The 22927-nt window shown below is 45.0% G+C and overlaps 1 protein-coding gene and 1 pseudogene across 3 annotated transcripts; both read right to left on the reverse strand.

Moving 5' to 3' along the window:
• Positions 1-77: 77 nt before the first annotated feature.
• On the reverse strand, positions 78-5109 carry LOC117724513 (myeloid cell surface antigen CD33-like). Of its 3 annotated transcripts, none has more exons than XM_076932863.1 (6): positions 4976-5109; positions 4517-4897; positions 3960-4238; positions 2170-2263; positions 1831-1882; positions 78-970 (listed from the first exon to the last, which is right to left on the reverse strand). In XM_076932863.1, the coding sequence occupies exons 1-6, from the start codon at positions 5010-5012 to the stop codon at positions 899-901; spliced, it is 915 nt and encodes a 304-aa protein (XP_076788978.1). In that variant the 5' UTR covers positions 5013-5109; the 3' UTR covers positions 78-898. The 3 variants fall into 3 exon arrangements, with proteins under 3 accessions (XP_076788978.1, XP_034380272.1, XP_076788968.1); XM_034524381.2 differs by having other exon boundaries at positions 1831-1897; XM_076932853.1 differs by having other exon boundaries at positions 1831-1965.
• A 13763-nt stretch (positions 5110-18872) lies between these two features.
• LOC117701411 (small nucleolar RNA U3) lies at positions 18873-18944 on the reverse strand (annotated as a pseudogene).
• Positions 18945-22927: the final 3983 nt, after the last annotated feature.

Raw genomic sequence — 22927 nt, forward strand, 5'->3', positions numbered from 1 at the left:
ACAGCAAGCTCCAGGTTCAAGGAGAGAGTCTGTGCTTTAGTTCTATTGCTGTGTAAATACAACATGACAGCAGCAACTCTTATAAAGGAAAACATTTAATTGGAGATGGCTTATAGGTTCAGAGGTTCAGTCCATCATCATCACGGTGGGAAGCGTGGAGGCGTGCAGACAGACATGGTGCTGGAGAGGTAGGGAGCTGAGAGTTCTAGATCTGAATTGGCAGGCATGAGGAAATAGAGTGACACTAGGCCCTGGCTTGAGTATTTGAAAGCCCAAGGCCCACCCCCAGTGGAACTCATCCTCCAACTGAGCCACACCTATTCCAACAAGGCCACACTTCCCAGTTGTGCCCAATGGGGGTCATTTTTATTCAAACCACCATGCCTTGTGTCAAAATAATGATTGGTGATTGATGGTGATGGTGATGATGATGATGATGATGAAAATAGAAGAAGGCACTGAACTTGACCTCTGGCCTTCATACATGTACTCATGGGCAAGAGCATTGGCACACACGTGTGTATATTCATCCATATGAGAGATGTGGAGAGGGAAAAGGAGAAAGAGAGGTAAGGCGGGAAGAGAAGGTAGGGACCATTATACTGAATACAAAAACCAAAAAATAGAGGGAACAACCTCTGGGGACGTAAACAATGGAGCACAGACTTGACCCCAGGTCTCTTATTGCAAGGTCAACATGTCAACAGAGTATGAGACTCACACACAGCAGCATAACCCACTCTGGTAGCAGAATGATCCAGGAATCATCCACAGGGAGCCATAGAGGACATAAGTGCTTCGCTGAGAGCAAGGCTTGGTGAATTTAGATCTCTGAGTACTCCTGAGGCTTCACCCCCATGAAATCCAGGGACATCTTAGTGCAGATATTGCTCTGTTCCTAAGGTAAGTCCTTCTGCAAGGGTCTTGGATTCTTGGGGTTGCTGTGTGCCTTGGAGTCCTGCTGATGAGCCTGTGTGGAAAGGAAAGAGTCACATGGCAGGACACAGGGAAGAGACTCAGGAAGGTAGAGAGGGTCTGTGTGAGCATTCATTATAATAAGGTGCTTGTTCCACAAATGGTTCTGAAGCCATCAGTTAGTCATTCACTGGTAAGGGTGAGGTCCTTCACAAGCTCACCCATCCCGTGCCCTCTACTCTACCCTAGATGTGCCTGAATCACCATGTGCATTAAACACTGGATCCACAGTGGGGCAGCACCGTAGAGATGAGACACAGGCTCAGATGGCAAAGAGATGAAGGCAGACTGGGCAAACAAAACATGACTGCTAACGTAGCTGCCACGTAGGTGAACCAGAGAGACACTAAAGAACAGCAGTTTTCCCAAGACCCATTTTCTCCATGTGGTGGAGGCATCATGGCAGCACTGTTAGCACAGGCATGAGGTGCCAGTCACAGACAGGTACATGGAACATCCTGGAGCTGTAGCATCAGATGCTGGTGGAAATGCGCATTCTAAAATGCGGTCGATTCCTGCCTCCAGCTTACTGCAACGTTTCTGACCCTGGTGATGTTTACCAGGAGAGGAAAATAAGGCACTCCGGAAATTGGGGAGGGAAGAAGGAGGACAAAGGTCAGCGTGGAGAAATGGGTATAGGTGGATTGAAGCCCAGGGGGAAGAGAGGCTGGGTATTGTTTCATGGCGTGAGGAGTGGAAAGAGCAAAAGAAACGCACACTGGGGTCTACACAGAGATTGGTACCAGCAGGAAGGTGTGTTCTGCGTAGCTATGAGTGGCTGAGCCAGGCCCCAATACAGCTATCTCATGGAAGGCATGAAAGACACATGGAATGCATGGACCCCATATGACTTACCTTGATAGGATTTTCACAGCCCGTGTGCACTGACGGCTTTGTTGTCTTCCTTCTGCAGAACATAACACTGAGGAAACCAAAGCTTGAATTGTGGGCGCTTGAATGGCTGTGTAAAACCGGCCCCTCCACTGTGCTCTGGAGATAGACATGGCCAGCCACCACTACCTCATTGTTGAAATGAGTTGGTCACCAAGTGCACCAGAGCTGAGCACAGACATCTAGCCCAGGTGCAGTCCCCTACCCACATACCCCTGCTTCATTTGCTCTGTGTAGATCCCTTCACTTCCCCCATTCCTGTCATCCCCCAGGCCTCCTTTATATCCCAGGGGCAGAACTCACATGAGAAAAGCCAGACAGAACCCAAGAATCAGGAGCTTGATCGCAGCCTCCCCAACAGCCACCAGGACCACCTTTCTCATCTGGTCTGATTTCCCTGCAGAAACACATGCACTGGGCTGGGCTCACCTGGAAAACCACAGCCCAAGTCCTTCCTCTCTCAGTTGGACTTGGATATTTGGTGTCTTGACTGACAGTCATGAGAGTTTGAAAACAAAACCCATTGAATACGAAACTTCCTTGATGACACAGGTGTGGTGAGTCAGCTCCCCAGCAGACGGACCGGTCTCTTACCGCCCACATCACAAGGGACCCAAACAAAGCAATTTATAAACAGCAACAAGATCATCGCAAGACAGAACTTCTCAGAAGGTGGGGAAATGACCAGCAAGAAAAGGAGAACACTGTCTCCTTCACTGTCAGTTAAGTGAAAACCGCAGCAGGTCACTTCTGAGCACAGTGACAGGCTGTGGTTTCCTAAGAAGGGAATGTGGGGTGTGTGGAGTTTCTGTGCACTGCTAGAGGGGTGGTAAAGGATCACTGTGGAAACGTTCCCACACTTAGAGTGAAAAGCAGAGTTACCATCTCCCTGGTGGTAATCTCCCTCCTGCTGTGTGCCCTGGAGAGGGGGACATACTCTCAAACACAAAGTTCCCCAAGCCTGGTGCCCAGTAACACAGCAGAAATGACTCCAGAGTCTGTCTTCTGACAGGCTGATGAGCAAGTGTGGTCTGTGCAACACTAGGGTGCAGTTTGGGTCCTCGGGGAATGTAATACTGTTGTGTGCCGCAGAGATGAGGGCTGAGCACAGGATGCTGGGAAACAGCAAGTCAGAGGCAAAAGGACACATTTCCACGGGTTTCATTTTTGTATAAAAAAGAAGTGCAGATAAGGCAAATGTGCAGAGATCACAGCAGGTGAGTGTTTGCCAGAGGCGCACAGGGCGTGACTGCTGTAGATCAGAGTTTTTAATCTGGGGATGTGCAAAGGCTCTGGAATCCCATAGCGTGCTCCTTATTATATGGCAGTTGTTGGTGATGAAGTTAATATTTTGTATAGATTATATACTGATAAAGTTAATACTGGGTGAATTTATGCAAAGTAAAATTATAGATGTAAAAATAACCAGGCGATTCCAGAGTCCCCCTGACAACAGAACTCCACAGCATTTCTCAGAGGCTGGAGTGTGGCTTAGGGCTCATCCCAGGATCAGGCTAAAGGTTTTGCCACAAACTGTATAGGTGGAGACAGACCACTTCATCCCTCTCCATGGGGAAGGCACCTTTCTCCACACGTCTTCCTTAAGACCTGCTTCTCAGTAATGGTCAGATTCAGATATGGGAGCCTTCTGTATTTGAGCAGTAGCCAAGGGCCATGTCCAGAGGTCCAAAGGAGTGAGGAGTTTGAGGGCTGAGGTGTTAATGTATCTGTGTAGTCTGTGAATGGGAAAGGGGTCACAGTTTTTGTAGCAAAGAGTGTCTCTAGTGTGAGGAGAGGTGGTCTGAGAGCTGAAGAGTCCCTCTTCCTAGTCCATGATAGCTCTCCCTACCTGTGACAGCTTTGGTGGGACATGGAACAAGGGATTCTGTACAGAATGTTTTAGAAAAAAAATCCATTTTAAGTTGAGCTGAGGACAAGACAAGATAGGAATTCCCATAACTAGTTAAGACAGCATAGTCAGAAAGACAAGGCCTTTGTGTTTCCTGGACCCACAAATAGTCAGGCTACCAAGACACAGCTACTATGAACCCCTGTTTTATATTCAGAGCCTTGTTTCCTGATCCAACACTCACAGGTAACATTGAGCTGGATGGTCCTTTTCACAGTGACACCTGCTCCAGAGAAAGTCACCAGACAGGTGAGTCTGGTACCATGGTCCTGGGGCTGAGGTGTGAGGGTCAGCACTGAGGAGTTTGTGGTTCTGGAACTCAAGGAGGTGAGGGCAGCTGACATCCAGGAGAAGGTAGGGGGTGTTCCCTGCTCACAGGCCCAGGGCACAGAGCAGGTCAGATTGCTAGGATGGCCAGCTTCCAGGGTCCCTGGGATTATGATGTCTGGAGTCCGTGATAGAGCTGGAGGAAGAAGGGAAAGAGGGAAGGAGGGAGACAGACAGACAGAAAGGCAGAGACATAAGCCATGGTAGAGACACTCAAAAACTCCCTAGACAGCAGACTCTGCTTCAGGACAACCATCTTCCCTCACACAGCCCAGCATCTGCTTCACAGGATCTACTGAGAATGAGGTACAAGTCTTCCAACACACACACACACACACACACACACACACACACACACACACACACAGTGCCTTGTGGCCTCTTAAGATATTATCAGGTGACTTCATTGCTTACGGGTCACATGCAGCGACAGCTGGCTTTTTTTGTAAGAATATTTCACAAAAGGTTCTTTAACCACTCTGAAGAAGTACACTCCTGTGTCATTTTTCTGTGCATCTCTGATGAGCAGGGAACAGTCATGTTCCTGTGGGTCCCCAAGGAGCTGGAATCGGCCCTGTGTTGCCTTCTGCACTAGTTGTCTGGGGTCATTTGTGGCCACTGGAGAATCTTCATGGAGACTAGCCCCTTCCTGGAGCCAGGAACCAATGACAGGTCCAAAAATAGGTGTAATGGAGGGGTAGGAGACATTGCAAGGCACATGGACACACAAGCCTTCCTCAACTGTCACTGACTTGGGCGCCAGCAGCTGGAATTCTAAATCCTGAGCCAGGGAGCCTGCAAAGAAATGAGAGGTTATCTTGGTCCTGTCCCACCAGCCCTTGTACCAGCCCCCCACCCACCCACCCACCTTACCTGTACAGAGCAAGAGCAGCAGCAGTGGCCACAGCATAGCACAGTGAATGGTCCTGAGTTCCTACAAGTAAAAGGGGAAGGAGGGTTGGGTGGTTGAAGCTTCCTGTCATGGGTAAGAGTCGCAGACTATGGTGTCACAGGACTGAGAGGAAATCTCACTGGAACCCTAGTAATGAAATCAGGTAACTGACCACAGAGAAGGAACTTCCCACCCATATGCTATCAGAGCTGCCACAGAACTTGAAGATTAAAACTTCTACTTTCCACATGTTGGACTGCACTCACTGAGAGCAGTACCCTGCTCCTGTCTCCTCTCTGTGGCTTCCTCCCATTCCACTGGCACCATCAGAATATTAGATGCTGTCCGAAAATCCACAGCTTCTGAATGCTCTCAAAAGTCAGTCTGGCAGATGTAGGGTTCAAGGGGTTAACAGAGGAACTTTGAGGAATAAGGAATAAGGAACATGACACTTCAGTGCACATGGACACACAGGCCTTCCTCGACTGTCACCTACTGGGGTGCCACCAGCTGAAATCTTGGCTCCTGAGCCAGGGACCCTACAAAGAAATGAGAGGGGGGTGAATGTCCCCTAGGGTGAAGAATGTGGGAAATGAATAAATTAATGAAGGTGTGAATAATGTGCATGTGAGTGAGCAGGCGGCAGAAGCACATCAGGAGAAGCTCCCCTTTGCTGGACAACTGAGAGGAAAGACTAAGAAGGTCTGTATGGAATGAGGAGAGACTCCAGCTGCCGCGGGGAGGGGGGCTGATGAAGGAACAGGTGGGAACTTGACTACCCTGTGAATCTAGCAAGTAGGTTTTCAGGAATAAGTGGGTAGAATGGAAGCGCCAAACCCCAGTGGCTTCGGAAAGTGTGGCCTCCAGGTTGACCCTTCTAAGGCACTTACTTCCTTTCCTCATTTGTCCCTGGTGTGGACCCCACAGAGCAGGTTATACAGACCAGCAAGTGGAAAAACATCCAGAAGACACTGGAGAAAATACCTAGGGTTTCAGAGGCGGGTGCCCTTATCTGTGTCCCTTCTGTGGCTCATTGTTAAGCAGAGCAAGTAGAGTCCCTGTGTTAGGGTTTGTGTTTCTGTGATAAAATACCGTAAGTGTGGTTGTCTGAATAAGAGTGCTCCCCTCCATGTAGTCTCATATATTTGAATTCTTGGTTATCGGGAGCTGGCACTACTTGAGAGGGATTAGGAGATATGGCTTTGTTGGAGGAACTGTATCACTGGGGGTGGACTTTGAGGTTTCAAAAGCTCAAGCCAGGCCTAGTTGTCACTCTCTCTTCCTGCTGACTGTGGATCTGGATGTGGAAATTTCAGCTACTTCCCCAGTGCCATGTCTACTTGCATGCTGCTGTGCTTCTCACCATAATAAAAAAAAAAAAAAAAAAAAAAAAGGAATAAATTTCTGAAATGGTAAGAATGAAGAATGCTCCAATTAAATGCTTTCTTTGTAAGAATTGCCATGATCATGGCATCTCTTGACAGTAATAGAACATTGGCTATGACAAAAGTTTGTATTAGGAGTTAGATATTGGTGCAACAGGTCTGACCACACTGCTTGTTGGTGGAATGTGGATGTCAGGACTTTAGACTTGAAAATTAGTTGTTTAATTATGTTGCAACAAAAATTATGGTTTAATGGGCCATACTGGCAGGAGCAGGCACAACAGTGGTGCTGGGAGCAATGTAGATTATGATGGCCTTGCTCAAGAGGCTTCAGAAGAGAAAAACAGTATCAACTGCCTAGAGACTGTTCTTGTAATATTTTGGAGAAGAATGTGGCTGCTGCTTGCTGGGGCTGGAACATGGAACCCTTGTTGAAATACATTTTCACCAGACTTGTGTTTTCAATAGTTTTCTTAATTGCCTAAGCTTGGCTGGCGTTGAACTCAGAGATTGGCTAACTCCTGCCTTCTGAGTGCTGGTGTTAAAGGAGTATAACACCTAACCAGTCCTAAGCTTTTTTTTTTTTTTTTTAATCCTTTTCACTTTTTAAAAATTTCTCTTCACAAGTTAGAATCTTGGCTAGGTGAGGTCTTGTTCTGAGGTCACCACTCTGTTTATTCCACTTAGTACTAGGCTTTTCTTTATTCTGTTGATACTTCCTGGTACTCCCTTTTGTCTCAAACTATATATTTTGTAGCTTTCTTTGCTCAGTTTGCTTCTTTTATTATAGATTTTCATAAGACTAGCCACTAGTAACCACAAGACACAGTCAACACTGGGCAATTTGGAAATCTCTTCTGCCAATGCAATTAACCTAAAACCCTTCAATTCAGCATCAGACAGACTTTTCAGACAAGGGCAAAAGTAGCCACATTCCTTGCCAAATATCAGCCTGACCTCCACAGTTCAAATCACCCTCAGCACCACTGTCTTCCATGCTCCTGCTAGTATTTTCCATTAAGCCTTGCTTTAAATGTCCAGTCACTTTTCTAGTCCAAAGTCCCCAAATGTCCCATACTTTTCTAAACAAAAGCATGTCTAAGCAAAAGTCTATCTCAGTGATACCCCAGTACCTGGTACCAACTTTTGTCTTAGTTAGGATTTCTATTGTTGTGAAGAGACACCATGACCACAGCAAGTCTTATAAAGGAAAACAACCATTTAATTCTGGCTGGTTCAGAAGTTAAGTCTATTGTCATCATGAAGTAAAACATGGCAGCCCACAGTATCATGATACTGGCAAAGGAGCCACAAGTTTTACATCTGGATTGGCAGGCAACAGAAAGATTTGGTACCAGTTTTTGTCTTAGAGTTTCTATGGCTGTGATAAAACATCATGACCAAAAGCAACCTGGAGAGGAAAGCTTCTGTTTCATCTTTAAGCTTGTAGTCCCTCATCCAGGGAAGTCAGGGCAGGAACTCAAGGAAGGAACCTGGAGGCAGGAACCGATGCAGGAGCCATGGAGGAATTCTGTCTACTATCTTGTACATCTTGAATTGATCTTTTCTTTTTTCTTTTTTGAACTTTTTTGTTATTTTTACATACCAAAGGCTGCCCTCTCCCAGTCTCCCCCTCACAGAGTCCCTTCCCGATCCTCTGAGATGGTGCTGCCCCCCTTATCCACCAATCCTGGGGCATCAAGTCTCTGCAGGATTAGGCTCATCCTCTCCCACTGAGGCCAGACAAGGCAGCCTGGATAAGGAGCAAATGCCACAGTCAGGCTACAGCTTTAGGGGAGAACCTTTGCTCCAGTGGTTGGGGGACCCACATGGGGGGGGGAAACAAGGACGAGGAGGACGAGAAGAAACATAAGAATGAACATGAGAAGGAGGGTGTTTGCGGGGAGCAGGGTAAAGAACCAATGTTCTGAATAGAAAATTAAGACACAGAGGGGACAGTATCTCTGGTGATGTCAAACTGTTAGTAAATGAAGGAATGTAGACTTGGTCCCAGGTCTTTTACTATAAAATCAGATAACTCCTCATAGTGGGAGACTCACACACAACAGTTGAAATGAAAAGACTCTGGGAATTACCCTTGTAATTCTATAGAAGATATGGTTTTCCAGATTAGAGGGGTGCTCCTGAAGGCTCCTCAGTGGGTTGAGATCCCTGAGTTCTGAGGAAAAGGGTCCTCTTGAGGCCTTACCCTGTAAAACCCAAAGAAGGCATAGTGTAGGTTGTGTTTTACATGACCCAAGGTAAGGGTCTCTTGTGCGGAACTTGGGTTCTCAGTGTATCTGCACCTATTGGAGTTCTGCTGTTGAGCCTGTGTGGAGAAGAAAAAGCATAGTCACAGCAGGGCACAGGGAGAAGACTCAGTGAGGCAGAGGGTTGATGATGAGGATACATTATAATAAGACACTTGCTCACTCATTCTTCCATGAGGTGTTTTGAAGACATTGCTTCATTGCTCATCCAACACTTGCAGCATTTATTTGCTGATTGCCAGATCTCCTAAACATACCTAAGACCTACCAGGAAAATGCTGTCATTTTTACCCATTTTATAGACAAGAAAACTAAGTCTCAAGGAAGATGGAGTCTTCATAAAGTTACTAATCTACTGATCATCAACCCCACTCACAAATCTCCCCAAGAGACCTTATGTCCTGGACACTTGTCACTAGGGCCATTTGGGAAGAGGGAACCTCAACTGAAATAAAGCCTCCATTGGATTGGCCTGTAACGAGTTCGTGGGGGCATTTTCTTGATGATGATTGATGTATGAGGGCCATTCCACTGTCACTCATGGGCAGGTGGTCCTGAGCTGTATAAAAATGCAGTCTGAGAAAGCTATAGAGAGCAAGCCAGTAAGCATTATTTCCCATGGCCTCTGCTTCAGTCCTTGTCTCTAGGCTCTTACCTTGAGTTTCTGCCCTAGAGTCCGTCGATAATAGTGGTTATAACTGTTAGCTAAAATAAACCTGTTCTTCCTCGAGTTGATTTTGGTCATGATGTTTATCGCAGAAATAGAAAACAAGCTAACACAGCACTTAACGTACAGAAAAAATGCAGAGTTGGGTGTAGTCTTAGATTTTTTTTTCAAAACCCACTTTAATAAGGGTTCTTAAGCGCTTCAACCTCCCTTATAGCCCGCCAACCAAAGGCAGGGGAGGAAGATGGTTAATAGGACAAGGGGGATGTGAACCTGTTTAGAAGTAGAAGAAAAAGAAGAATTCTCTGGGGGCAATTCCAATCTCCATTGTCTGCAATCCAGTCCACTAGCAAAACACCAAATGCAAATCAGCAGGATCATTCCCCAAGCACACTTCTCCCCACGAAGTCATGACAAGCAAAAATCAGAGAAGACCGGCAAGGTGAACCAATGCAAGAGCATTGTGAAATGTCTGTTGGGCTATACTGACATTCTTTCCAAACATTATATGTACTCTCAAGTGTTTGTTCCAGCAAAACATCACATTCCCTCACGTATATGCTTCAGCAAAACATCCTCTCATAAGACAGCTTTCAGTAACACATCACATGACATAACTGAGTCTCCATAAATTCCCACTTCAGATGGGCTTCTTGGCTTGGGTTTTAGCATAATGAAGAGAGATTACTAACTCTTCACAGCACTGCCAACTGTGCCTCCAGGCTGAGGATGCAGAAGTTTCCTTAGATCTTATCCTTTCCTTGTGGGTATCCATGTGGTGAGGACACCATGGGAGAGCTGTTAGCACAAGGTATGAGATGACCATAACAGACAGAACAGATGCCTAGGGCATCCTGGAGATCAATTAATGCTGCTGGAGATGACCAATAATTGCAGACTCAACCATTTCCTGCTGCTGGGCTGCTTTTCAACTCTGATTTACTGCAACCATCCTCAAACATATCCTTGGCTACCATATTGTTCACCTCCTTTGACTTTCTTTCTCTTCCCAAATTTTACCAATCAGGAGAGATTTCTTGTCTTCAAGCTCACAGACCTACTAGTGTCAATCTTGTTTTGTTCTTAGAGATAGGATCTCACTGTGTAGCTCAGGCTTGCCTAGATCTTTCAGTCCTCCTGCCTTGGCCTCATGGGTATTGAGAAGACAAGCTATACTCAGAGCAGCACAGATAGTCCTTGGGGTTATTCTACAGAAGCAAAGAGAATGAAGAAAGAGTTCAAGTGGACTAAGTCTTGGTGGAACTGTGGGGAAGACTCTGAACAGAAAGACAGTCTCAGCAACAGAATGAGCATGTTGGGCTATGTGCTACCTGTGTTAGTGGCAGACTCTTGATGATCTTGGGGAATGTTACTTATCTCAGGAAGAGACATTTTCTTGAGAAAGTGAAGGACCCACCTGTATGTGCACCTTTTCTATATAATCACTCAAGTGGACATACAACCAAACTACATCCTTCAGGAAGCTCTGACCTACAGGACCTCTATACTGCTACATTACAATCCTAGGTCCAGATAGCAAGTGAGTAGAGACATCCTGAATCCCAGAGGGAGCTTCAACCATTCAGAGTGGCCGTTTTAACCTGCTAAGCCTTCCTACCCCAGCCTACCCATTCCTCCTACACTCAACACTCAAGGTTGTGGTCTGACATCTCCACACATGTTCAGGCTACTGACACACCCTGGTGTTATCCTATATGACCTCATGTTACCTAGTATGTACATTTCTCTTTTGGGGGGGGTGGTATTCAAGACAGGGTTTCTCTGTATAGCCCTGGCTGTCCTGGAACTCACTCTGTAGACCAGGCTGGCCTTGAACTCAGAAATCCACCTGCCTCTGCCTCCCAAGTGCCAGGATTAAAGGCATGTGCCACCACTGCCCAGCTTGTACATTCATTTTAAGAACTGAGTCACACAATGTTTTCTCATTGCCACTCTCTCATGACTGGTAGACATTTCCACACCTTAAGACAGCCAAAAGAGCAGGTAGCACACATAGACCTAGACTACTGAATGGGGCACCAGCATGAGCTAGAATTCAAGCATTTAATTTCCACCTTCCCTATCACAGGACCTCAGCTTCATCCAGAATCTCAGATGAAAAACACAATTTACCTAGATGCTCTTGTCCATGCTACACTCTTGTCCACACAAGTCTCTCTCTCCCAGAACTCATATTCCTCTTTGTACAGGGTATCTTTGGCAGATCCTTGAGTCACACCTAGACTTCCCTCTTCATCCATGCATCCAGTACACAGATCTAGGGGCATTCCTCAGCACCTGGCTATCCTGCCAAGGGTGCTCTGTCTAGTAGGGATAAGATGTCAGTGGGGCACCTCAGGATTATGACACATGACACTCAAGGGTATTCTTCTGGAGAGGTGTCATGAACAGAGATAATATAGGACAGCATTGAGAGGATGGCTGAGTTTCCTCTCCTGAACTCCACCGGATGGTTACTCAACATCAGTATAATCCCTTGTACTAAAGGAAGGGCTAGAAACAGATCCAGGATGTAATTATTAGACCCATGAGTCACATCCAGACTTCCCTCCTGGTCCCACTTTGCCATGCATCCTGGAATTTCAGTACACAGATTCAAGGGCACACCTCAGCACCTGGCTATCCTGCCGAGGATACTTTGTCCAGTAAGGACCAGGTAGATGTCAATGCCAGTGCAGGAGGCAAGGCAGTGTAAGAGCTGTTCTTTCAGCAAGAGCTAAGGACTGAGGGTTGGCAATAAAACAAAATGACAAAGAGAGATTTCAGGGCTGTATTCCATGTGACATTGTCATGAGGAACATGTCACATATGTGCCAAAGGCATGGGTGATTTCTGCCAAGTGACAGTCACAAATCTTTGAAGGTTTATTCTTTGTGACAATGGACTGCCTGAGCATGGTCATTTTAAAACAAGAGGCTGAGTACTTGTGAGAACAGAAGCTCAGTTGACAGCATCCATGATTGCCACTTGACCTGCTCTAAGCACAAATAGTACTTAAGAGTTATTCTCAAATGTTCAGTCACTGGAGGGGAGAACATATTGGTACAGATGAAAATGGGGAAAGCTGCTGGTCTCTCATGAATATCAGAGAGCACAGGGGAGGAGGCCTGACTAGCTGTTTCTTGTGAACCTCCCATATTTGAATCAGAGAACCCAGATGTGCTGCTGATGAATCCCCAGCAACAGCTCCAGGGAGGGAGATGCTCCATCTGGGCCAGGTCCTGGCAGAAAGATTGAGGGTTCTCAGTAGCATATGGGAAGAATGAGGAGGGTCTTCCTTTTCCTCTGAGGCATCATAAGAAGGTCCAGGTACTGCTGGTGTGGGCTGGGTTTCCTACTATCTACAATCCTTCTTGGGGAAGGGGCAAGACCACTCTGCACAGTCAGATGTGTGCAGTCCTGGAGCTTCATTGGATGCATTGGATCCTGTTCAAGTTCATGTGCAGAAGCCTCAGAACCTGTTAGAATATGAGTGTATCTGGAACAAGATATTATAAAAGATAGTCAGTTAAATGATGGTATTGGCATGGCTCTAATATAGAACACCTGTGTCCTTACTGAAAGAGTCACATGCCCAATGAACCGTGTGATGACACACACAGGACAGGATACAAAAGGAAACTGCCCTGTGCACACCCTGATCTGGGACTTTCAGTTTCTCAAACTGAGAAAGCGATTTAATCTACTTTTGTGTGGTCATCTGTTACTGCAGCCTGAGTAAGCTGGCACCTGGCATCACTCAGAGTATGCCACGTGTTCCCACAAGGAAGTTGTCCACACAATCTGCTCTAAATAATGCAGGGTACAATCCACAGAGAGCCAAAGTTGTCTATGAGATGAGGTTGTGTACAGGATGGAAGGAGAGTGGGGAGGGAAAGGTTGGGTCAACAGAGAAAGCATCTACCACCCTGTGCCTAGGTCTAGACCTACAAGAAGGTTTATTGCCATGTCACATATGCTACCCTCCTTCCATGACAGAACATGTTCAATCTGTGGACCTAGGTCCCCTAAGGATGTGCTGGGCTGTAACAGACTCTGTAAGGATACATGAGGGCCGAGTTACAAGGACACAGGATCACAGTTCACCATAAACTAACCTGGTCATTAGACTGGGACTTGTTTTATTTTGTCACCCCCCCCCAGTCACCTGTTCATCTTGTCTCTTATCACTCACCTGTTCCTGTCACCCATCAGTCACCTGTTCATTCTCTCCTCAGTCACCTGTTCAATCTGTCACCCTTCAGTCAGTTGATCAGCTACCTCAGCAATAGCTGCAGCACAGACCATGAGGGTTTTAAAGCCTGAGACATTAACTGTCTGGGCAATAATAATAATAATAATAATAATAATAATAATAACAACAACAACAAAAGATGAGCTTTTGATTTTTTGCCTAGATGGAAAAGTTGAAAGCGTTTTCAATTATTGTTTCCGGGGATCAAGTTGGGGAGGTATTTTCAGTGTGTCAGCTCTCTGGTGTACAAACTCCTCTCATTCCTATACGTCATTTTACCTAAAGAAGAACATAGGACAAAAGTGAAATTGCAAGAAGGGAAGTCTGAGTGAAGGGAGAGGATGCTGGATGCGCGTCAGGATGGGAAAGGGTGTTCCATAGGGTTTCAAGCAGGAAGTGAGGCTGAGCTTGTAGGCTCAGAGAACAGTTACTTATAACAAGAAGGTAGGCAAGGAGCATTTTGAGATTCAGGGGGAGCAGGGAGAAAGGAGTGGGCGGGTAATAGAGGTGAATATCACGAGGTAATATGATTACATTATATTACAAACATGTAAGGAATTGTTAAAGAAGCGAGATGGGTCAGCAGGTAAAGGTGCTGCCCCTAAACCCAAGGACACAAGTGTGATCTCCAGGTCCTACATGCTGGGAGGAGAGAACTTCCTTCTGCAGGTTGTTCTCTGACCTCTGCACATTTAGATTGTGGTAATGCCTTCTACACCATCCCATGAAACAGATGTGTTAAGGAATGCCACTGTAGAAACTCAGGAGCCAAACACAATAGTCTCTGGACAGCAACAGCTTATTCAGATGGCTTCATTTGGATTTTATGTTTTCTTTCATTTAACTTTCACGTGTTATCATTTGTACTTGTTTCCTTGATGTGAAATAGCTACTTTTTTAAAAATTAAAACTGGAGTGATGTCTAGCTGTCTGTGCACTGTTTAAGAATCATTGATGTAGTGTGGCTACAGACACCTATTCTTGGATATTTTCTCCTGTGAGTCACTTTTCACCCTTTTACAGTCCCTTTCTGAACAGCAGACTGTTGGTCTCAAGTGTGTATCACATGAGTAGCCCACTAATGTGTAAGGGGCAAAGAGCAGAGCAAAGACAGTCAAGGGGGTCCCAGTCTGGAATATTCAGGAATGCCCCATAGGCAGATGGATACAGGGATTCCCCTTGGGAAACAGAGAGATGATGCTCAAGGGGAAGATGGATACAGGGATGCCCCTGGAGCAGATAGATGCAGGGCAGCTCAGCTGACCCATGAGAATCCAAGCCCTGCTTCTTGGAACGTGTAAATGTTACTTTTCCCTTCTACAAAAAAAGTTGTAGCAGAAGCAGATGTGACGAAGTACCTTGTGCACTCCAGTTGGCATAATCACAAGGAGAAGTAGAGGGAAACAGATGCACCTTCAAGATGAGACCTCATGACCACAAAGGCATGGGTAGGAGTGGGAAAGGGACAGGCCCATCCACTCTATAGAGGAACAGCCATGTGATACACAGATAAGCACCCAGGGAACCTGACTTCAGATTTACATGTTCCTGAGCCATGAGATAGAGATGTCTGTTTCTGATAACCACTGTATGTGACTGTGCCAGGTGCCATTAGAGGTTCTTGAGGATAGACTTGTCAAGTAGTTCTCAGAGAAATAAGAAAGCAGAGATTGAGGGACCCAGAGAGGATAGAAACTCCAGAGGAAGACCAACAGAGTCAACTAACCTGGGCCTTTGGGGACACTCAGAGACTGAACCACCAACCAAAGAGCATGCATGGGCTAGACCCCGCCCCCCATGTGAGGTCCCCAACAGCTGGAGCAGGTGCTGTCCCTAAATCTGTTGCTTGTCCGTGGATCTTGTTCCCCTAACTAGGCAGCCTTGTCTGGCCTCAGTGGAGGAAGCCATGCAGAGACTTGATGTACCAGGGCAGAGGGATATGGAGGAGGGAAGATCCACCTTCTCAGAAGATAAGGGAGAGATGAAGGACTGTGTGAGAGGTGGACCAGGGGGTGGGGGAGCGTTGATTGGAATGTAATGTGAATAAATTAATTAATTAACGGGGGAAAAGAGAGCAGAAGCTCCCACCCATGGCCAATTCTCCTCTGCATTGCAACCAGACTTTTCAGTTACTATGTACTGCTTTATCCATCTCCTAAACTTCCTCTTTCCAGCCCTCCCCTTCTTCAAATAACCGCTGTCAGTGAACCAACACCACATACTAAAATTGCTCAAAATAGATGAAAACCTAAATGCAGGACCTAAGGCTGTAAAAAATACTGATGAAACATCACTGGCTCATGTTACACTGGTCTATGAAATAATACATTTGAGGGTATTAGAAAAACTGCAGGAAACAAAAAAACAAATAGATAAACAGGATTGCATTTTAAAAACTAAACTTACATAGCCTTGGTGGGTTCATAATCCCAGCAACTTCACCAACTGGAGCAGGAGAATCACAGAGCCCAGGCTAGCCTGGACTGTGGAATATCTTCAAGGTCAAACTGGCCAACTCAGTGAGACTGTATCTCAAAATAAAGGTCACAGAGACCTGGAGGTGTCCGAGGGTACTTCCCTTACTTACCTAGCATATTTGAAGTCCCACATTCACATCAAATCCTGGGTGCTGGAGAGTTGACTCCATGGTTAAGAGCACTTGCTACTCAAAAAACAAAAACAAAAACAAAAACAAAAACAAAAACAAAAACAAAAACAAAAACAAAACAAAAAACCAAGTCCAGTCACTTGTACCTCCAGTCCCAGGAGATCAGAAACCTTATTATGGCCTGTGAGCACCAGCACCCATGTCACATACACACACACACACACACACACACACACACACACACACTAAAAGAAAATCTTAAGAGAAGCAAGTGTCACTCTTGATAAATATATACATGATATATACACACACACATATATACATCTGGTGTTTTCTTCTGACTTCTGTGAATACTGCTTGGACATAGGCAACGCATCTATATACATAAAATACAAATAATTTTTTTTTTAAATAAAAGATGAGTGTTTCAAGGGTGTGGGGAAAAGGAAATCCGCACTACTGTTGGGACACAATTTAGGACAACCATTGTGCTAATTCATATGGAGAGTCTGAAAAAAAAAAAACAACCTAAAAATAGAATGGCCTCGATGCAGACCTGTTCTTAGAAATACCGGCAGCTAAAGGGAATGGAGCCAGTGCCTCAAGGAGACAGCTGCACCATGCCGTTGAAGCCAAGAAATGGAACCAAACTGAATATCCATCAGTGGAAGACTGGAAAAGATAAATGGATAGAAAGAAGAGTAGGAGGAGAGAGAAAAGAGAAGAAGAGGAGGGAAAGAGAAAAAGGAGGAGGAGGAGAAAGAGGAGGAAAAAAAGAGGAGGAAGAAAAGGTTTAAAAAGCAGAAAATTTCACCATTTGCAAAAACAGATGAATTTGGATGATATTACACAAGACAGTCATAGAAAGGTGGTTACTCCACTGTGGTAATTGTGTGCAATCCCCACTGTGGCAAGTTACTACAATCAGAGGAGTCCCAGCTCACAGAAGGACGATAGTCAGCACACACACTGGTGAGACTGCAAGTGGCCGTCTAAGAGCAGAAGTAAGTGCTGGAAATCATCCGCACCACACAGTGCTGAGAGCCACATGTTGCAAACTTGAAATAGTGAGCTGCATACTTCAGAATTGCTCAGATTAAATTTCAGGGTTTCTGATGACGAAGCAAAGAACAACAAACAAGGCCAGAAACCAATCTCCACATGAGCACAAGTATCAAGGCAATTGTGAACGAGGGTGTGCGGTCGTACCTGTTACACACTTAGCCTGTGTGGGTCTGGGACCCAAACCCAGGTACTCTGCAAGAGCAGAAACTGAGTTTTTAAACTTTGAGTTCTCTCTCTCTCTCTCTCTCTCTCTCTCTCTCTCTCTCTCTCTCACACACACACACACACACACATCTCTTAGTTTTAGTTTTTACATTTACTTTTATCAGCTGAAAGTGCTTTATAAAAATATCCAAGAACAACTCAAATAAATGATCACAAGTAATAAGCAAACACCTGCTGTTGCTAAGGTCCTCGGGCACAGCTGTGTTTCTCACTTGTTTTCTGTTCTCACTGTTCCCACCCCTGTGGGTGTCACATTTCCCGAATGGCATTGACAAGCTGTATCTGGCCCTCCCCTCCCTCCACAGGCTTGTATCCAGGCCTGCCTGACATCACCATGTGCACAGCAGACATCTCTTAGCATGAACACCTTCCCTTCTCACCATCCCCTTGCAGAAGCAGGGATCCCCTTCCTGGTGCTCAAGAAGCATCGTGGCAGGGCCCCAGTTCTTCTCTATCAAAAGCCATTAGGTCCCTGTTTATCTGAGTTTTCCACCTGAGGCAGCACACGTCCCCATGCGATTCTCCACGTGCCTGCCTCTGCACCTTCTCTAGGAGGCCAAGTAGCTCTTCCACTTCAGTACACACAGCTTTGATCTAATGTCCCCTAAAACGTGTATGTTAATGACGGCCCCCAGCTGGTGGCGGTCTGAGTGCAATGGAATGTGTAGGGGAAGGATGGACTGGAACAGAGAGGTAACTGGGCATGTGCACCAGTCGACATGTCCTGATTCATTGCATAGCTTTATTCCTGTTCTCACCTTTATATCAGCCAGTCTTTGGTAGCAGAAAAGGAGAGGGGCTCTGTGTTCAGAAGTGTCCCTGGCACCCATGAAAGTGGTCCATATGTAGTAATAGAGTCACTTCTGCACATGCCCTCAACATATATACAGCAGCCAGGCGGTGGTGGCGCACGCCTTTAATCCCAGCACTTGGGAGGCAGAGACAGGCGGATTTCTGAGTTCGAGGCCAGCCTGGTCTACAGAGTGAGTTCCAGGACAGCCAGGGCTACACAGAGAAACCCTGTCTCGAAAAACAAAACAAAACAAAAACAAAAAACAAAAAACAAAAAACAAAAAAACAAAAAACAGAAACTAACTTCTTCCTACATGAGTGACAGCTCAGGTCAGCATCCAACCATGTGGCATTCTCACTGCCTACAAATCCCTTACCTGACTCTCCACCTCCAGACCCTTTCTAGTACCCCAGGACTGGGGCTCTCATATTTAGCATCAGGTGGCTGCCTTCCTCATACATTCTCCCTCTCTCAGGGTAGCACTCACCCAAGAATGATGAGGCGCTCCCCAAGAAGCATGACTGTAACCACTGCCTCTACCACAGCCACTAGAACCACCTCTGCTATCAGCCCTGATTTTCCTGCAAAAATGTGGTCAGTGATAGAACAAGACCTTTCTCCCTCAGTAGGATTGGGTCCTCTAGTAACAAACTATAGAAATGATCCCTGAAAGTATAGTCTTGGATTGGGTCCTCTAAATACCCCCTCAACTCTGGACTGAAGACCATATGAATTCAGTATTACCACCACTCTATACTATCCAGAAAAACCAGACAGCACTAGATAGATAGATAGATAGATAGATAGATAGATAGATAGATAGATAGATAGATGTTGGCCCTTGGCCATTTAACCTGCACCATCAATCACGTAGGATGCAGGTAGAGGGTGTGATTAACAAGTCTCCACCTCCAGAGATTAAAATATTAATGAGTTATCTAAAGGCCTGGAGGCATAGCTAATTAAGTTATCCCGCCCCTTTTCCCCCTCCCTATAAAAAGCCAGGCCCCCTGGCTTTTTGGGGGAGAGCGTGCACCATCTACACCCATTCACCATGCCATGAAAAATAGAAGCTTTGGAAAACCAGACTCCTTGTGTCACCTGGGTCTTCCTGTGCCTGCCGCCAGATTCCCAGCCTTTGGAACCTTAAACTACAGCCGCCAGCCTGCGGCGGCTGTGTGAATGTGGGACCTTCCTCCGCCGGTGGTGTGGGAAGTCCGCTGGGACCCCGCTGCTGGACTCCCCCCACGAGGTTTTTTTTTTTTTTTCCCCACAGATGGATGGATGGATGGATGGATGGGTGGATGGATGGATGGATGGATGGATGGATGGATGGATAGATGAAAGTTGTGTCTTTCCACCTCAAAATCCAGATTAAGGTCAAGTCTTCCTATCTTAATATCTAGGTTAGAAGAGGATTTTCTCAAAAGTCCCTCAAATGTGTGCCACTCTGTGTCTTGGTTTTACTTAATTCCAGATGTAGTCAAGTTGATAACCAAGAATATCCATCACAAGTCCATCCCATGTCAACTTGACACACAATCACATCTCCTTATGTCATGATTAATTTCCAAATGAAAACAATGGGCAGGTCATAATAATACACATGGTATAACTATTCCATATACAATATGTATTATATATTTAACCAGGTCATAACTATGCCTAACATGATATAACTATTTCTCATACAACTGCAAACACATTATAAATTTAGAATAGGTAGCAATATCCCTTGAGGGACTTTTTTTTTTAGTATCTCAAACTTAAATAAGATAACAATTGATATTTTCTTAATTGATGTTACATTACAACAAAATCAAGAAAATAAAACACATGTATCTGTACAAATGCATTCTTAGCAAAATGACAGAAATACTCATGTTGATTATAATTCCTATTTCTGCTACTGCTCATGTGACATTAGCTGGTATTTCTAACCACCTTCCTCTGCCACCCATTCTGTACTTCATCTACCCTCAGCAAACATCTCAGCAGGTTGGCTCTTTTCCTAGAGGAGTGACCCATGCCTTCAATCTTGACAGTCTGGGCATGCTCTTTAATACCCTGCCTGGATTAGACTGTTGTAGTTTCCCCTTGACTTTAATTACAGAGCATGGTAGAACCAAGAGATACTCTAAACTTTAGAGCTAAAGGATGCCCTGCACTCCAGACATTATCTTTCTTACTTCCATTGTGGAGAGACAATCTAATTCTCCATGGTAATCTGGATTAAGCACCCCTCTGAATACTGTTATTTCTTTTTTAGCCTGTTGGTTTAAAGGCATCAGAAACCCAAAGTGGCCAGGGTGAAATCTGAGCTTCCTAATTGGCACTGTAGCTGTGACTTTGAAAGGCCATTTCATCTTTCTATCAGGCCAGATGCTTCCGGGTGCTGGAGAACATGATAATATCAGCAGACTTAGTGATTCTGGGCCCACTGTCACACTCTCTGGCTGTGAAGTGAGTTCCTTGGTCAGAAGTAATACTGTGTGGAATATCATGACAGTGGATAAGGCATTCTGTAAGTCCATGGATGGTGATTTTGGCAGGAGAATTACATACAGGAAAGGAGAATCCATAACCAGGAGTACCTATTCCAGTAAGGACTTTGTCTTAGTTTGAGTTTCTATTGCTGTGAAGAGGCACCATGATCATGGCAATTCTTATATAGGAAAATATTTAATTAGGGTTGTGTTACAGTTCAGACATTTAGTCCACTATTATCATGGCAGGAAACATGGCAGCAGGCAGGCAGACATGGTGTTGGAGAAGAAGTTGAGATGTCAAAATGCCTACATCTTGATCCAAAGGTAGCAGAAGGTGATTGCCATACTAGACCTAGGTTGAACATATGAGACCTCACAGCCTGCCTCCACAGTGACACCACTTCTTCAACAAGGCCACACCCACTCCAACAAGGCTAAACCTCCTAATAGTGCCATTCCTCGTGGACCTATAGGGACCATTTTTATTCAAACCATTATAGTGAATTAAAGGGAAATGTGATGGGAACCACCACCCTTGCATTTTTCAAGTCCTTGATGGTGGCACTAATTTCTGCAATTCTACCAGAGATATGATACTGTTTTTGATTCAGTATTTTTCCTGCCAGAGACAAATCTATACCCAGTGTTTTTAACGTTAACAGCCCTCATTTCACAAGTCAGGGAACCAATATGAAAATTCTGCTAACTCCCAGGTGTATCTAGTTTAATTATATATTCTGGGACTGGGGAAATAGCCACAGGATGAGTTCAGGTACACACTGGACCTACCTATCATAAGTTGGACTTTAGCCAAAACTCAACCACCTGACCTTCATAGCTTCCACTTAAACTGGAGGGCCATGATGTTTCTTGGGATCCCCCGAAATCAGCATCAATTCAGAGCCAGTATTTAATAGACCCTGGAGAGTCTGATTTCTGTCCTCCAATGTACAGTTACTTTGTAAAAGTCAGTAGGCCCTTTTTTTTGAAGGACTGGATAAAGGCTAACTAAAACCTTTTAGTTATTTGATTAAGGTCCTTCCTCAAGTAAACCTGGCCTTACCTTCATTCGAGGGGTCTTCAGACTGGCTCAAGTCTGGACAGTGATTCACGGGCAGAGATTTCCTTTTGCCATGAGCCAATGTACCCTTTCTTTCATCTGAGAATTTCCCCATGTATCAAACAAAATTTCAGTATGCTTTTATCAATTTCATTCATGATTGATTAACTAGTACCAAAGGACCATACAAGTCAGGCCACTAGAAAGTTCACTTTGCCTGTGCTGACCACTATGGGTTAGGCCATTGTGAAAATTGCTTTGTCTATGCTGCCTATTGTGATAACTATAATCACCTCAGCTTTGTCAATTCAGTGCTGCCAAATGGCCTCTGCTACCTCCGGGACCCAATTAAACCCATTGCATTTAATCCATCCACCTTGAGAAGCAGCATCTCCAGCCCTAAGATCTGGCACAAGGAAAAGGGCAAGCTCTTCAAATGCACTGGTTCCCTTCTCACCATTTTCCATCTTATAGGATTAGTGAAAGGCCTGCCTATTGGGGAGGCTTGGGTCTTATATAATGTACCCACTTTAGCATTCCAATTTCCCTGAGCCTTAAAATCCTGTTACCAACACTAAAGCAAGGGATACCAGGCGTCTCCAGTTCCTTTGCAGTAGGCCATCTTTTTAACAAATGCTCAGCCAAACATTTGAACAAACTTTTGACACTTTTTTAAACTACAGGAACATACAAAACCTAGAATCTCCACTCAGAGGGCCCATACCAATAAATTGGGTTTTGTTCCCAGAACCCCACATAGTGGTCCATAACCATCTAATTTTCAGTTCCAGGCATTCAATTCCATCTTCCAGTGTGCACATACATATATACAGGCAAAAAAAAATCATACACATAAAGGATTTTCCTTTTTTACTGAGTTTTTTCATAGCATGTATTCTGATTGCAGTTTCTCTTCCCTTAACTCCTCCAAGATTTTCCCTGCGCACCCAAATCCACACCCTTCCTTTCTCTCATTAGTAAACAATTAGGCATTTAAAAAATAAAATGAAATAAGATGAAATAAAAAAGACTAAAGCATTCACACTCACATAAATCCAATAAAACTCATTGTAAACCATAAGCAAAAGACCTGTTAAGTTTAAAAAAAAAAAAAAA

Source organism: Arvicanthis niloticus, chromosome 1 (assembly GCF_011762505.2).
Source record: "Arvicanthis niloticus isolate mArvNil1 chromosome 1, mArvNil1.pat.X, whole genome shotgun sequence".
NCBI lineage: Eukaryota > Metazoa > Chordata > Mammalia > Rodentia > Muridae > Arvicanthis > Arvicanthis niloticus.

What these genes read in the sequence shown, in the direction of transcription:
- LOC117724513 (XM_076932853.1), bottom strand. Translation starts at nt 5,012, where the DNA reads ATGCTGTGGCCACTGCTGCTGCTCTTGCTCTGTACAG. An exon ending in GCTGCTCTTGCTCTGTACAG is followed by an intron (nt 4,898 to 4,975) that starts GTAAGGTGGGTG and finishes ATTTCTTTGCAG; the next exon opens with GCTCCCTGGCTCAGGATTTA. An exon ending in TTCTGTCTGGCTTTTCTCAT is followed by an intron (nt 1,966 to 2,169) that starts GTGAGTTCTGCC and finishes GTCTATCTCCAG; the next exon opens with AGCACAGTGGAGGGGCCGGT.